The 15,602-nt window shown below is 39.3% G+C and overlaps 1 protein-coding gene across 4 annotated transcripts in view; it reads right to left on the bottom strand.

The window, feature by feature from the left end:
- Nucleotides 1–2,362: 2,362 nt before the first annotated feature.
- Nucleotides 2,363–15,602, bottom strand: part of LOC132892943 (probable G-protein coupled receptor 153) — a 111,295-nt gene continuing 98,055 nt past the window's right edge. For all 4 annotated transcript variants that reach the window (XM_060931519.1, XM_060931521.1, XM_060931522.1 and 1 more), the window contains 2 exons: nucleotides 11,147–11,331; nucleotides 2,363–4,129 (listed from right to left, as the gene is read on the bottom strand). In XM_060931519.1, the coding sequence (XP_060787502.1) occupies nucleotides 3,353–4,129; nucleotides 11,147–11,331 (962 nt within the window). In that variant the 3' untranslated portion in view covers nucleotides 2,363–3,352. The remainder of the gene's footprint in view (nucleotides 4,130–11,146; nucleotides 11,332–15,602) is intronic.

The raw sequence follows: 15,602 nt of genomic DNA on the forward strand, positions 1-15,602 counted from the left end.
TGGAGGGCAAAGTATAAAACCTTTGATTAGCATTATAGTGTGTTCAGTCAAGTGCTCTGAAAAGCAGACTATTATTTACTGCACACAAATCCCAGGGTCTCCTTGAGGATAGCAATGCAGTCTTAAAAACAATAACTCTAACTTGGAGAAACACAATCACCATTGGATTTCAATTATATCCACATGCTTTCTTTTGTATATTAAATAGATGAGTATTACTGCATGGTGGAATTAAAGCAAAGAGCCCTCTTTCCAACAGTCTCAGAAATAATGGTACCAATGGTACTGGATTGTTCCTTTTCACTTTTGTCGCCAAACACACCAAAAAAATTCAAGTTTCATCCGACCATAAACCATAATACACTACAGTTTAAATGGTCCTTGGTGAGACTCAGGCACTGAATCTTATTGGATGCTCTCATGAAGTTCTTCCAAACAGCTTGATATGGAAGTGGTGTTTTGCAATTGAGTTTATAATTTTTTTCCTCCTTTTTTTGCAACCACAATAATCAAGTCAACTGTGATATTTTGGGTTCCTTTTCCCCTCCTTTATCATTCAACTCACTGTGTACAGGGACAGCATGCTCATAAATCCAATTCCTGGCAAATTTCCAACTGGATCAGTGATGTGAAATTTTGTGTTCTGGAGGAAACTGTGTATTACAGTCAGTGGGAGAAAAGAGGGATGAAGCATAACAGGTTGCACCACCAGATGAATAAAATCAGAGAAAAGCATACACTGTCAGAAATGGGTACAGTAGGAGTCCATTTCTGTTCCCCAAGGTACAATCTGCACTAATGTACCCCATATAGCTTCTTACTGGACCTCAAGCTAACTATGTGTACCTTTTTAGTGTCTTGCAAAAGTATTCATCCCCCTTGGTGTTTGTCCTGTTTTGTCGCATTACAAGCTGGAATTAAAATTGATTTTTAGAGAGTGAGTGCCATTTGATTTACACAACATGCCTACCACTTTAAAGGTGAACATTGTTTTTTATTATTGTGACAGAAACAATAATTTAGATGAAAAAAACAGAAATCTGGAGTATGCATTGGTGTTCACCCCCACCCCCCACCCCCCAAAGTCAATACTTTGTAGAGCCACCTTTTGCTGCAATTACCGTTGCAAGTCTCTTGGGGTATGTCTCTATTAGCTTAGCATGTCTAGCCACTGGGATTTTTGCCCATTCCTCAAGGCAAAACCGCTCCAATTCCTTCAAGTTAGATGGGTTGCGTTGGTGTACAGCAATCTTCAAGTTATGTCAGAGATTCTCAATTGGATAGAGGTCTGGGCTTCATCTTTCCTTCAGTGCTGACCAGCTTTCCTGTCCCTGCAGATGAAAAACATCCCCACAGCATGATGCTGCCACCACCATGCTTTGCCATAGGAACAGAGTTCTCAGGGTGTTGGGTTTGCGCCACACATGGTATTCCATGATGGCCAAAAAGATCAATTTGAGTCTCATTTGACCAGAGAATCTTCTTCCATGTGTTTGGGGAGTCTGACACATGCTGTTGGGCAAACTCCAAACATGTTTTCTTAAGCAATGGCTTTTTTCTGGCCACTCTTCCATAAAGCCCTACTCTGTGGAGTGTACGGCTTAAAGTGGTCCCATGGACAGATCCTCCCATTTCCACTGTGAATCTTTGCAGCTCCTTCAGTGTTATCTTTGGTGTCTTTGTTGCATCTCTGATTAATGCCCTCCTTGCCCGGTCTGTGAGTTTTAGTGGGTGGCCTTCTCTTTTCAGGTTTGTAGTGGTGCCATATTCTTTCCATTTTGCTTTAATGGTGCTCTGTGGGATATTCAAAGTTTGGGATATTTTTTTATAACCCAACCCTGATCTATACTTCTCCACAACTTTGTCTCTGACCTGTTTGGAGGCTCCTTGGTTTTCATGTTGCTTGCTTAGTAGTGTTGCAGAGTCAGGGTCCTTCCAGAACAGGTTGATTTATACAGACATCATGTGACAGATCATGTGACACTTTGATTGCACACAGGAGGATCTTAATCAGATATGAAGTGAATTGGTTGGACCAGCTCTTATTTAGGGGTTTCATACGAAAGGGGGTGAATACCTATGCACACTCCGGACTTCTGTTTTTTTTTTGTCTTAATTATTGTTTGTGTTACAATAAAATAATTTGCACCTTTAAAGTGGTAGGCATGTTGTGTAAATCAAATGGTGCTAATCTTCCAAAAATCCACTTTAATTTCAGCTTGTAATGCAACGAAACAGGACAAACACCAAGGGGGATGAATACTTTTGCAAGACACTGTATGTTCCCAAGAAGTATATAAAGGATACAAATAAGTACTTTAGAGGGTACCACCCCAGTGACAAGCCGTTGTACTCCTAAAGGTACAATAATGTACTTTATTTTCTGAGCGTATAGAAGAGTGGAACATACAAGCAGTGGTAGAGAGTAATGCAGGACTGAGGCAGTAGAGTTGAGTTCAAATAGAACTGTGGTGATTTAATGGATAAATAACCATGTGTGGCATTTACTGTACACAGGCAAATACACATTTTCATTCTGGAAAAAACCCCAAAACCAATTTGTAAAACTGAATTGTCGTGGTTAAGCGCTCATATAAGATCATTTTAGAAATTTGATAGAAATAACAGCCTTCTCTGACAACTAAACTGATTTTACTCCACCATTCAAACATTCTAAATGTTCTCAAATATCTCAAGGGCATCCGTTACTTTAAAACAAATCGGAGCAGTAAAAATAAGGCATGTTGAAACTTTATATTAGAATACAACCTAAACTTTAGTTTGCTGAATGTTGGCACGTATCTAATCTGAAACGTTAACTTCTTCTCTCCACAAATCATATGAAAAAGTTTTGTGCATGAAATATCAAGGTTGAAAATGAAGACAAAAAACAAGCCTTTTGTTTTGTTTTTCGGTGCAAATCATATCATATCTACTGTACATTTATCGAATCATTTTATAAAATCATAATATAATAACATACCACACAACCATAAACAACAGAAATGGTGAAAAAGAGTGGAATAGGAATCCAGTAAAAAGTTTGAATGGCTAGTTGTGGCTGTTGTAAACACCAGCTGAAAGAAGGCCCTTCCTACTCTCGTAATTCTATTTAAGTTGAAATATTAACTCCAAAGAATGCAGTACAAGATTATCATGTTTTGTATATTTGTAACATTTAAAAATAGCTATAAAAGAATGTACGCGTCTTTGTTTTGACCACTTCTCAAGACTTGATCACGAAGCGTCCATATTACAAAAACATTCCACTTGAATATGTAGAACAAGAATACTCATCATATCAATAGTAAGAGATGTGTGTATGACGTAGAATAATAAAAACTCCGGGATCTTAGGTCGTCGAGCCGATGGACCCGGACTGAAACGCAGTATATCTCGACGACGGTGATTGTGAGTTTCTAAAACTGTTCATGCTCCCTTGGATTTTGCTCTTAGTCACATGCGCGTCCCCTTGTCCTGATTTCCCCCTGAGTGACGAGTGTGCTGCTGTCCACACGCTCTGGCCTGTTAAAATCAGTTCAGACGCACGTTTTCCATCCCGCCGCTGCTCACGACAGCCTTTATCAGTTCCACATTCGTTCAAACCCACTTCTTCTGCTCTCCCCCTGCTATTACTCTCCTTTCTTGGTGAGCCCTGATGCAGTTCAGAGCGTGAACCCTTGTGTTCAGAGGCTCGCCGCAGGGCCTGAGGCTCCCGCTCGAAATGTGTGAGCGGGAAGTGTGGCAGCAGGATAATCTGGCGTTCTTGAGCGCCAGACACTAACGAGAGCGCCGATGCATGACGGGGGCTCCTGATCGGGCTGGCCAGAGGTGTTTCGTCAATGAAGTTGATGACCTCGTCACGGCTGAAGCACCCCAACTCGTCCTCAGAGCGCTGGGGTCGCGGGAGAGAGCGCGTCCCGTCGGAGCTCCTATGTGCGCGTTGATGGCGGCTGCTCTCCTCGTGGCATGATGCCAGGCTGCTGCGCCGCCTCTCGTGGCGGTTCGAGGTGTAACGTGGCACACCCATCATGTCCTCGGTGGAGCCCCAGCGGTGCAGGTAGGAAGGAATCGGCCCTGTGGTCCACATGTCGGTTTCGTCGTGGGAGTATCTTCTTGTAGGGGGCACCTGATGTAGACACAGAAACAGACCACGTAGTTCTTTCATTATGCAGAATTAACATTCAGTATTGTATCATTCTGCAATGCATTATCGGGCTACAAACAACTAGGGCATGCTTTCAAATCCATTATCCATCGTTTAACCTATTTTATTAAAAATATAGAGATGAATTGATAATACGAATTAACACGGCAAGGTTCTACAGTGTATAGAAGCTACACTCAGCGGCCACTTTATTCACTTCGCTAAACTCATTCACCTTTAATCAGGCACACCCACTATACCAGTCCACTTTCCTGACTATATCCCATCTCTTGCTATGCACAACATGTCAGCCTCAGGTGGAGCAGTTTGGTGGAGCAGTTTGGGATTTACAATCACCTCAAGATTTGTTCAGTGGGTCAGTGGATAAGGCTTAAAGCTGCTGAGAAGGTTTTAAATTCAAATTCCCAGCACCACCAAGCTGCCACTGTTGTGTCTTTGAGCAAGCCCATTAACCTGAAGCTTGTTTCCTGTCTCAATTGTAAGTTGGTCTACATAAAAAAAGTGTCACCTAAATGAGTTTGGACATGTCTTGGATAGCTGAAGTAAGAACCTAGCAACCAAAAATATCCAGCCAATAGTGGACCTTTAAAAAAACCCTGAGCATTAGTAAAGGGTAGACGAGAAGACAAGGTGTGGGGGGAAATCAGCTGTATACCTGTAAACCTACCAAATAGACAGACAAGATATAGTAATTGTCGAATTATGGCCAATAAGTACACAAAACTCCCAAAACCCCCAGGAAAGGTGCTACACCTGATACCCTGATACACTCATAACACAGTGTCAGTGTCACCAATGCTGAGATTGGTACACTTGGAGCAACAGGCTTATGTGATGTATATTTTTCCTTGCTCATGATTTACCATTAAAAAAATCATGATTAGCAATTTAATCATCCAGAACTAATAGCTGAAGAAAAGATTTGTGGAGGAGTACAAATAGGGAGTAATAATACAGTATTACCAGCTGTGTAGTCGGGAACTGCTTGTTGGCAGTGGCACTCAGCCGGATAGTGATAGTTTTCAGGTGATGCATCAGTACATTTTTGATATAATCTTTTTACACAGTGATTGTGTGCTGTCCACATTTGCGAGCACTGACTGGCCCAGGAGAGCAATTTTAGATCAGTTTCTAATTCTCAGTACTATTAAATTGCTGTATAAAGCGGTCAGTTTGATACCTCAAGGACGCCCCATGAGTCCAGTTGAGAGTATGTGAGATGAGGGGAAGGGGGCGGGGCTTCCAGGCCATATCAGAGTTCGAAACACCAACCATGCGCAAATGATTCCAGAGTCATGTGCCATGTGGCTAATCTCCTGTTTTTATTGGGTAGAAAAAGACTGCTTTTTTGGAGTATAACTCATAGCATGCTCTGATATAAACTGCGGAGCTTCTACATAAACTGTGTAGAGGTATCCAGGTTTGGTAATGCAATAGAATTTAAGTAAACGTCACTGGAAATTGTAGCAGTGGAAGATGGTGTAGGGACGATTAAATCATTATATCGCACAAACCTAGTCAACAGAGGTCCTACGCTGGTCCTTTTCCAATTGTGCATGGGATGATGGCGGGCAGACAAGCTACATAGCAACGAATGGTTTACAGTCAGTAACTGAATACTTACAAAGTGCGTCTGTATGGTTGCCTTAGTTACTAAACGGACCGATGAATAGAAGCTGCATGCACAACATAAACTGACCACTGAGTGTATATAAAGCTTACTCCTTTATATAAAGGAACCCTTCTGAGTGTACAAATGTCTTACAAGTCAAGCCATAATCGCTGGTTCTATAGATTTAATACTCACATTCCACATTGTTCTGAGAACTACACAAGAAAAATATAATTGATTAAAGATTTTTTTTGCATATATATATATATATATATATATATATGTGTACATACATAAAAGAATAATACAGCAGCTAAGGCTCTATGGTCACTTTGTTCTTGTGCAGAAGAACGCACAGTATTTGAAGGTGACTAGCTTAAAGCGGGTGTGTGAGAACTTTGGCCAGCAGAGGGAAGCAAAGCATTTTTAGATGAGCAATGGCGTACAAATACACTGCTTGGTTATGGCAAGGGCGATCAGAATTAGATGAAAGGGCTAGTGCTGGGCAGGACGGTCCATCGAGCCAGGAGAATAATATGCTATGTACAGTATTACTGTGACTCATTTATTCCTGGAAATAATATCTGCTTGAGCTTTTGATCAGTTTTCCCGTTCTTACAGTTACAGCATTTGGCCTACACCCCATATCCAAAGTGATAAGGATTTGATCGTTTAATTTTCTGGTTTTATCAGGAGGACAGATTTATTAACACAGATTTAAATTCAGATGGAGCTTAGCATCTCCACAGAGCTACAGTGGGAGAAAAAAACATGCTCTTGCTTTACGAATATCTGAGGTGTATTTACATTTATTGATCAAGAATAGGACTTTTATCCACTTTCAGTATGGAAGAATACAATTCAAGCTGTTATGTTCATCCCTTGGGTTTTGTGACGCAACACGATGTATACTGTGTCTCAAACTGAGAGGCAGCAATTAAAACTTTTCCTAAAAGAGAAGAAAAAGCAAACTGATGGATTTTTACAGTATGCTGGTTAACTGAGTAAAACTGTATCTAATCATTGAAAACACACTATTCTGCTGGCTCATTGCCACGTCAAAGCAATATGAGTTTAGAATTATGGAAAGCGTATCAGCATTTTATAGCAAAATGTCACTGCCGTATAAACTAACTGAAAAGTTGCCCTTTGTTTTATTTTGTACAACAGCCCCGTTTCCAAAAAGGTTGGGATGTTGTGTAAACTGTTAACAAGAACACAATGCGATGATCGGCAATTCATGGAAACCCTATATTTCATTGAAAATAGTACAAAGACAACATTTCAAATTTTGAAACTGAGAAATTTTATTGTTTTGTGAAAAAATTTCTGCTCATTTTGAATTTAGTGCCAGCAACACATTTCAAAAAAAGTTGGGACAGAGGCAACAAAAGACTGAAAAAGTTGTGTAATGTTAAAAAAACAAAACAAAAAACAAAACTAATTTGGTTAATTGGCAACAGGTCAGTAACATGACTGGGTATAAAAAGAGCATCCCAGAGAGGCGGAGTCTCTCAGAAGTAAAGTTGGGGAGGGGTTCACCGCTCTATGAAAGACTGCGTGGGCAAACAGTGCAACAATTTAAAAATAATGTTCCTAAATGTTAAATTGCAAAGAATTTGGGGATCACATCATCTATGGTACATAATATCATTAAAAGATTCTGAGAATCTGGAGAAATCTCTGTATGCAAGAGACAAGGCTGAAAACTGACAATGGATGCCTGTGATCTTCAGGTCCTCAGGTGACACTGCATTAAAAGCAGACACGTGTCTGTAGTGGAAATCACTGTATGGGCTCAGGAACACTTCAGAAAACCATTGTGTGTGAAAACAGTTCATTACTGCATCCACAAATGCAAGTTAAAACCAGATATAAACAATATCCAGAAACACCGCTACCTTCTCTGGGCCCGAGCTCTTTTACGATGGACTGAGGCGAAGTGGAAAATTGTCCCGAGGTCTGACGAATCAAAAGTAGAAATTCTTTTTAGAAATCATGGACACCACGTCCTCCAGGCTAAAGAAGAGAAGGACCATCTGGCTTGTTATCAGTGCACAGTTCAAAATCCAGCATCTGCGATGGTATGAAGGTGTGTTAGTACACATGGCATGGGTAGCTTGTACAGTACATCTGGGAAGGCATCATTAATGCTGAATGATATATACAGGTTTTGGAGCAACATGCTGCCATCCAGATAAAGTCTTGCCTTCCTTCTTTCAGCAAGACGATGCCAAACTGCATTCTGCACATATTACAACTGCATGGCTCCGTAGTAAAAAAGCCCGGGTGCTAAACTGCCCTGCCTGCAGTCCAGACCTGTCTCCTATTTAAAACATTTGGTGCATTATTAAGCACAAAATACGACAAAGGAAACCGCGAACTGTTGCGCAACTGAATTTGTATATCAGGAAAGAATGGGACAATGTTTCTCTTTCAAAACTACAGCAACTGGTCTCCTCAGTTCCCAGACGTTTTGTTAAAAGTAGATGTGATGCAACACAGTGGTAAACATGCCCCGTCCCAACTTTTTTTTTTTTAAAAATGTGTTACTGGCATTAATTCAATATGAGCACATATTTTTCAAAAAACAATAAAATTTCTCAGTTTCAACATTTGATATGTTGTCTTTGTACTATTTTCAATGAAATATCAGGTTTCCATGATTTGCAAATTATTGCATTCTGTTTTTATCTACAGTTTACTCAGCATCCCAACTTCTTTGCAAATGGGGTTGTAAAACATGGAGTTGCAATGGTGAAGATTTAGGAGTGACTGGTACTAAACTCTCGCCACCTTCAGCCCTGAAGATCAACGTAACACACTGATCCCATGAATGTGTCAGGTTAATATCTTTTAACTAGGAGGAATATAATATGTGAACGAAACTGAAAGAATGAGCGATCAGTCATATGGAAATGAAAAAGAGTCAGAAGTGTTAAGTGTTTACAGGCTAAAGACTAGCTTACAGCTCTACAACAGACTGGTGCCGAGTTTTCAGAACAGCATGACCTACTTGCCAAAGTGTCAAGACATTCTGTTCGTACTGATTTTTTTTTTTTTTTAATTCTTGACAGGATTTAAAGAACATGTGAAGGAACTGAGTGTACTTTTAAATTTGAGTCAGGTCAATTACAAACAATTATACTACACTGCTGCTGAATGCTCCATTCAGGTTCATTAGAACACATTAATTCAGTTTCATAGTTCCAGCTGTGAGGTTGATATCAGTACACTTGTCCTAATACATTATCATTTCTATAGTAACAACTTACATAGGGACTATGATGGACGCTACGCTTAAACTTTTTTTAAAAAATGTGTAGAATTTTTGATATTGTGAAGTTTTCTGTATGAAGACGTCACCAGTGTTGGCACTTTGTAAAAATCAGAGGTAAGGATGTAAGGTTCTGGCATGGAAAAGTCTTCAGGACGGAGGACTTTGCGCTTTATGGTTTCTTGGTAACATGACAAGTTGTGGGATTTTTTTTTGTCTTAGTAACTTAAAAAAAGCAAAAAAGGCAGACTGCTAAAGGATGAACAATTTATAGCTGGAAATAACTTTGGACATCCAATAATATTATCCATAATTATAAATGGATAAAAATGTATGATGTGTCGTTCTGTAATAAACTGAAAAATTGTTAGTGTTGGTAAACTGCTGTTGCGTAAGAAGAATAAAACACTCCAGGATGTGCGTTTATTGGGAAATAATCAACTTTGGGGTGGCAGCATTAATTCCCCATACTTGGGCTGGACCATATTAAGCAAATATACCATGCACTGAGAGGCTCCAGTTGAAATTATGGATTCTCTGAGGTGACTGGTATAGTACTATTTTTTGAGGGACGCAGCCCCAAAGAAAAAAAGAAGAGAATCCATGATTACTGAAGCCTATCAGTGCAGGGTATATTAGATTTATATCCCTCATCTAAAAATTCCAAACTAAAAGTGTTAAGATTGAATCTCGGGATAAACTCATTGGAGGAAGCCATGTTTGTTGTTTACATCGTAGCGACCTTTGACCTGTGCATGTGCAATGTACCATGCTATCGCCTGCCTTGCCAGGCATGATCATGATACGTAGAAATGCTCACGGAACCACAGTTGTGACTTGAGTCGGCCATACAGCTTGAAATTGTGACATCAGTTCATGGTATATCCAGGGTATACCATGACTGACTCACACCATATCCATTTTTTTTTTTAAAACTTTGGACGTCACGAGATACATTGCTTAATCAATGGTGGAACTATTTTATGTCACGTGAGCCATCCTTGGCCAATCCCTGCATGGGAATTTTTTAATGAGGGACAAAAATGACAATATTTGAAGACACTATATGGTACACCAATATATTATAATCTACATCTCACCATATATACGTTTTATGACAAACTGCCAGCAAAACAGTAGTGTTGCATTTAAAAGTAAACCTTTAACATTCTCACTTGATGCTTCTATCTATCTATCTATCTATCTATCTATCTATCTATCTATCTATCTATCTATCTATCTATCTATCTATCTATCTAACTAACTAACTAACTAACTAACTAACTAACTAACACTGAGAATGAGGAAATATCTCCAAACAGTAGAAAACCATCAAATCATTTGCTTATTTAAAAAAAAAAAATGCTAAAATATTTTTTTAAATAATCACAATATCCATAATATCTCATAAAAGTGTATTGTGACACAATTTTCATGGTATCAATTTTGTAATCGTCGTATCACATCACACCGCACCACCTTGTTATTGATCATTTCCCGATAACAGCACATAACATTGTTTTATTCCTTACTTCCATCCATGGAGCTGATAATTCCAAAGAAATGAGACATTTATGAAGCAGCAGTTATCAATTTGAAAGCTAGCCAACTGTGAATCTGTAGAGAATCTCTGCAATCCAAATTAATATCGATAAGTCTGACAATTGCCACTGGCTATTTAAGTGATTTGATGTGTACGCCCTGTGTAACTACCTTCAAATTATGTCAATATTCTGATTAGAATATACAGGATCTTGCATTAAAAAGTATTTCTGTATTCTCTATATAAGATGACTTACAGCCTAATAAGTGGCAGGCAGTCATTTGAACGTGTATAGCATGAAAAGTCATATTTGCCAGACAACTGAGTACATCATACTGTATTTGAATCCCAATAGGGAATATATTAAACTGATTAAATAACACAACAAAAAAATGTAAAATGATTCCAGAAGAGGTTATGACAGCAATAGAATATCAAAAAATACTGAGGGCCATTGGAGCATGCACAAGTTTATCTTAATAAGATGCAAGTAAAAGATCAATTCATGGGGAATTAAAATAAAAAAAAAAATTAATGGAAATATACCTGCAAATAGTGCATTTTATCTTCCTGAGGCTCCCTCAATGGATAACACTGGGGGACCCCCCTTTCTAAGGTCGAGAATTCGTACTTGGCAATACGGTCTACCGTCATGATATCAGCAGCGGAGCTATAGTCATAAGGTCTGTCATATATTAAGTCCGGATGAATGCCTCCATCCTGGCTGTTTTCTGCAAACGCAGAAAGCATATATCAGGATTAAAAAAAAAAAAAAAACGTGTTCAGATACACAGACAGACAGACAGACAGACGGATATGTAGAGAGAGAGAGAGATTTCATTCTTCTTGGGTTTTGGGCCCGCATTGAAATTTTTTAAATTGAATGGTGGGGCGATGGAGCAAAACCAATTATAGTAGTTCTTTGACTAGTAATATTGTGACTGCTCCGGTTTATTGAAGAAGTAGTCCTTCTGTCTTTACCAAAATTGAATTTCATTTTAATCACTTTACATATTTCAGGAGTAACATGTCAGTAATAGATGTGACAAGAAGCAGGACTGACTCTTAGCGGGAACAGAAGCAGGGCTAGGGCAGTGTAAAATGCTGATCGTAAGCAAATATGGCCTGGTTGCAGCATGAAGGATGACATTAGCTATTGGCACAGGCAGCTTTAGCATGCAGATCAGTGGCAGATAAGAACAAGAAACAACCCTTATACATACACCCGAGCTGTGTTATACAGGGCAAGCCCTCTGAAAAGAAGCAGAAGCACTGGTAACATTAAGATCACAGTAAAAACCCAACCGTTGCACATTTGATTTTGGATTATTAATCAATCATGCATTGCACCAAGCTGAAACCATTAAGTGTTTCTTGTAAATGTTTCTAAGCAGCCTAGTAATAATAACACCATACAATGACAAAACAGGTTTATAAACGACCTAAAATTGTGTGGCTGCCTGGGAAAACATTTCACATAATCAAATTTTGATCATCATTACTAATTTAAAGGTGAAACTAAAGGCTTTAACGTCATCCCTTTACTGAACTGATCCCTGTTCATGCTGTTCATTGCATCAGCAAGGAAATAACTGCTGATCATGTGTTCCGTTGTTGCTGTTGTTTTCAATTCTGTCTCTATAGCCTATAAACATTTTAAAACTTCATCTGCTATCTTCAGTACAAATTGTTTAAGTGCTCTTCTCTGTTTTGATGATGACGAAGGAGGATTTAGCATTTAGCAGCTGGTGTCTAATCACAAACCGAACTGGGGTGGGTTTCCCCAAAAGCCTCTTAACGCTAAGAGCATCTTAACTAGGAGAGAGAGCATTCACTGTGCTGCTCGCGCTACCATTTAACGATGATCTTTGTACTACAATGCTTTTGGAAAACTCAGGCCTGATTAGATTTCTGTCCATTTTGCGACATCGCTATCTGACAACTTGATCAAAGCATGACGTTCACTGTGTGACAAAAACACACGTACAGTGGTGCTTGAAAGTTTGTGAATCCTTTAGAATTTTCTATATTTCTGCATAAATATGACCTAAAACATCATCAGATTTTCACACAAGTCTTAAAAGTAGACAAAGAGAACCCAGTTAAACAAATGAGACAAAAATATTATACTTAGTCATTTATTGATTGAGGGAAATGATCCAATATTACATATCTATGAGTGGCGAAGGTGAAATTAGAGTCAGGTGTTTTCAATCAATGGGATGACAATCAGGTGTGAGTGGGCACCCTGTTTTATTTAAAGAACAGGGATCTATCAAAGTCTGATCTTCACAACACGTTTGTGGAAGTGTATCATGGCACGAACAAGGGAGATTTCTGAGGACCTCAGAAAAAGTGTTGTTGATGCTCATCAGGCTGGAAAAGGTGACAAAACCATCTCTAAAGAGTTTGGACTCCACCAATCCACAGTCAGACAGATTGTGTACAAATGGAGGAAATTCAAGATCATTGTTACCCTCCCCAGGAGTGGTCGACCAACAAAGATCACTCCAAGAGCAAGGCATGTAATATTCAGTGAGGTCACAAAGAACCCCAAGGTAACTTCTAAGCAACTGAAGGCCTCTCTCACATTGGTTGATGTTAAAGTTCATGAGTCCACCATCAGGAGAACACTGAACAACAATGGTGTGCATGGCAGGGTTGCAAGGAGAAAGCCACTGCTCTCCAAAAAGAACATTACTGCTTGTCTGGAGTTTGCTAAAGATCACGTGCACAAGCCAGAAGGCTATTGGAAAAATGTTTTGTGGATGGATGAGACCAAAATAGAACTTTTTGGTTTAAATGAGAAGCATTATGCTTGGAGAAAGGAAAACACTGCATTCCAGCATAAGAATCTTATCCCATCTGTGAAACATGGTGGTGGTAATATCATGGTTTGGGTCTGTTTTGCTGCATTTGGGCCAGGACGGCTTGCCATCATTGATGGAACAATGAATTCTGAGTTATATCAGCAAATTCTAAAGGAAAATGTCAGGCCATCTGTCCATGAACTGAATCTCAAGAGAAGGTGGGTCATGCAGCAAGACAACGACCCTAAGCACACAAGTCGTTCTACCAAAGAATGGTTACAGAAGAATAGAGTTAATGTTTTGGAATGGCCAAGTCAAAGTCCTGACCTTAATCCAATGTTGTAGAAGGACCTGAAGCGAGCAGTTCATGTGAGGAAACCCACCAACATCCCAGAGTTGAAGCTGTTCTGTACGGAGGAATGGGCTAAAATTCCTCCAAGCCAGTGTGCAGGACTGATCAACAGATACCGCAAACATTTAGTTGCAGTTATTGCTGCACAAGGGGGTCACACCAGATACTGAAAGCAAAGGTTCACATACTTTTGCCACTCACAGATATGTAATATTGGATCATTTCCTCAATAAATAAATGACCAAGTATAATATTTTTGTCTCATTTGTTTAACTGGGTTCTCTTTATCTACTTTTAGGACTTGTGTGAAAATCTGATGATGTTTTAGGTCATATTTATGCAGAAATATAGAAAATTCTAAAGGGTTCGCAAACTTTCAAGCACCATTGTAAGAGTGGTAAGATCTTAGACAGATCAACTGTCTGCGTTTGTTAAACTGGCTCCTTATCCAACTAGATATTTGCAGGAAGATGCCCACGGTAAGGTTTGTCAATAACAACATTTTCATGCTGTTTTGGTAAAATATATTTAGGTTTTTTGAAAGTAGAGATGTCAAAGTATATTGTTAAAAAAACAACAACACTTTTTGCTGTTTGGGATGTTCAGCTACAGCAGCATCCAACAGGTTTTTCACAGACCACCACACAATTCTATTCCAGTGTCATTAATATGCATACAGTATTAATAATATCCCGTGATCTGACATTATTTCCATGTTAGCAAGCAACGGCAGATCCTTTAAAATGAAGAATTCTCCCAAATGCACCTTCTATATTAAGTCAAAATAAAATGGATGTTTATTTCAGTTACCTGCATCAGCAGCTCGTGACCATAGGTTTCGGGTGGGGCAGGACAACATTAATAACGATTTAAGTCAACTCCTATAGCCTCAAACAAAATGAAGTGAAGAGATGACTTATGCTATAACATGGTGTTAATTGTTCTGTCCACCAAGAATGGGGCAGCATGATACCTGCCCCAATGGGCATCTCTTATAATCTCATATGATGAATACATATGAACATAATATGTAGTAATATGGGAACCTAATATTGTGATTGTGCAGTCCTTTGAATCTGTAACATGAGGACTGCATGAAGATTAACATTCATTTTAACAGATGATATACAGTACCAGTCAAATGATTAGGCACACCTTCTAACGCAATGTTTTTTTCTTTATTTGTATTAATTAAAAGACTCTTCATGTCTTAAAGTAATGATGGGTGTCGTTTCTCTTTACTTAGTTGAGCGGTTCTTGGCATAATATGGATTACTACAATTGTGGTGTCAAATAGGGCTATTTACTGTATTTTTTTATTTATTATTTGATCTTAAACATGGGTGGCACAGTGGTGTAGTGGTTAGTGCTGTCGCCTCACAGCAAGAAGGTCCGGGTTCGAGCCCCATGGCCGGGGAGGGCCTTTCTGTGCGGAGTTTGCATGTTCTCCCCGTGTCCGCGTGGGTTTCCTCTGGGTGCTCCGGTTTCCCCCACAGTCCAAAGACATGCAGGTTAGGTTAACTGGTGACTCTAAATTGACCGTAGGTGTGAGTGTGAATGGTTGTCTGTATCTATGTGTCAGCCCTGTGATGACCTGGCGACTTGTCCAGGGTGTACCCCGCCTTTTGCCCGTAGTCAGCTGGGATAGGCTCCAGCTTGCCTGCGACCCTGTAGAACAGGATAAAGCGGCTAGAGATAATGAGATGAGATCTTAAACACATTACAAAGGCAAGAAATTAACTTTTACTAATTAACTTTTGATGAGACACACATGTTAATTGAAAAGCATTCCAGGTGACTACCTCATAAAGCTGGTTCAGATAATGCCATTATTGTGCAA

The sequence above is a fragment of the Neoarius graeffei genome, chromosome 10 (genome assembly GCF_027579695.1).
Source record: "Neoarius graeffei isolate fNeoGra1 chromosome 10, fNeoGra1.pri, whole genome shotgun sequence".
NCBI classification, from domain to species: domain Eukaryota; kingdom Metazoa; phylum Chordata; class Actinopteri; order Siluriformes; family Ariidae; genus Neoarius; species Neoarius graeffei.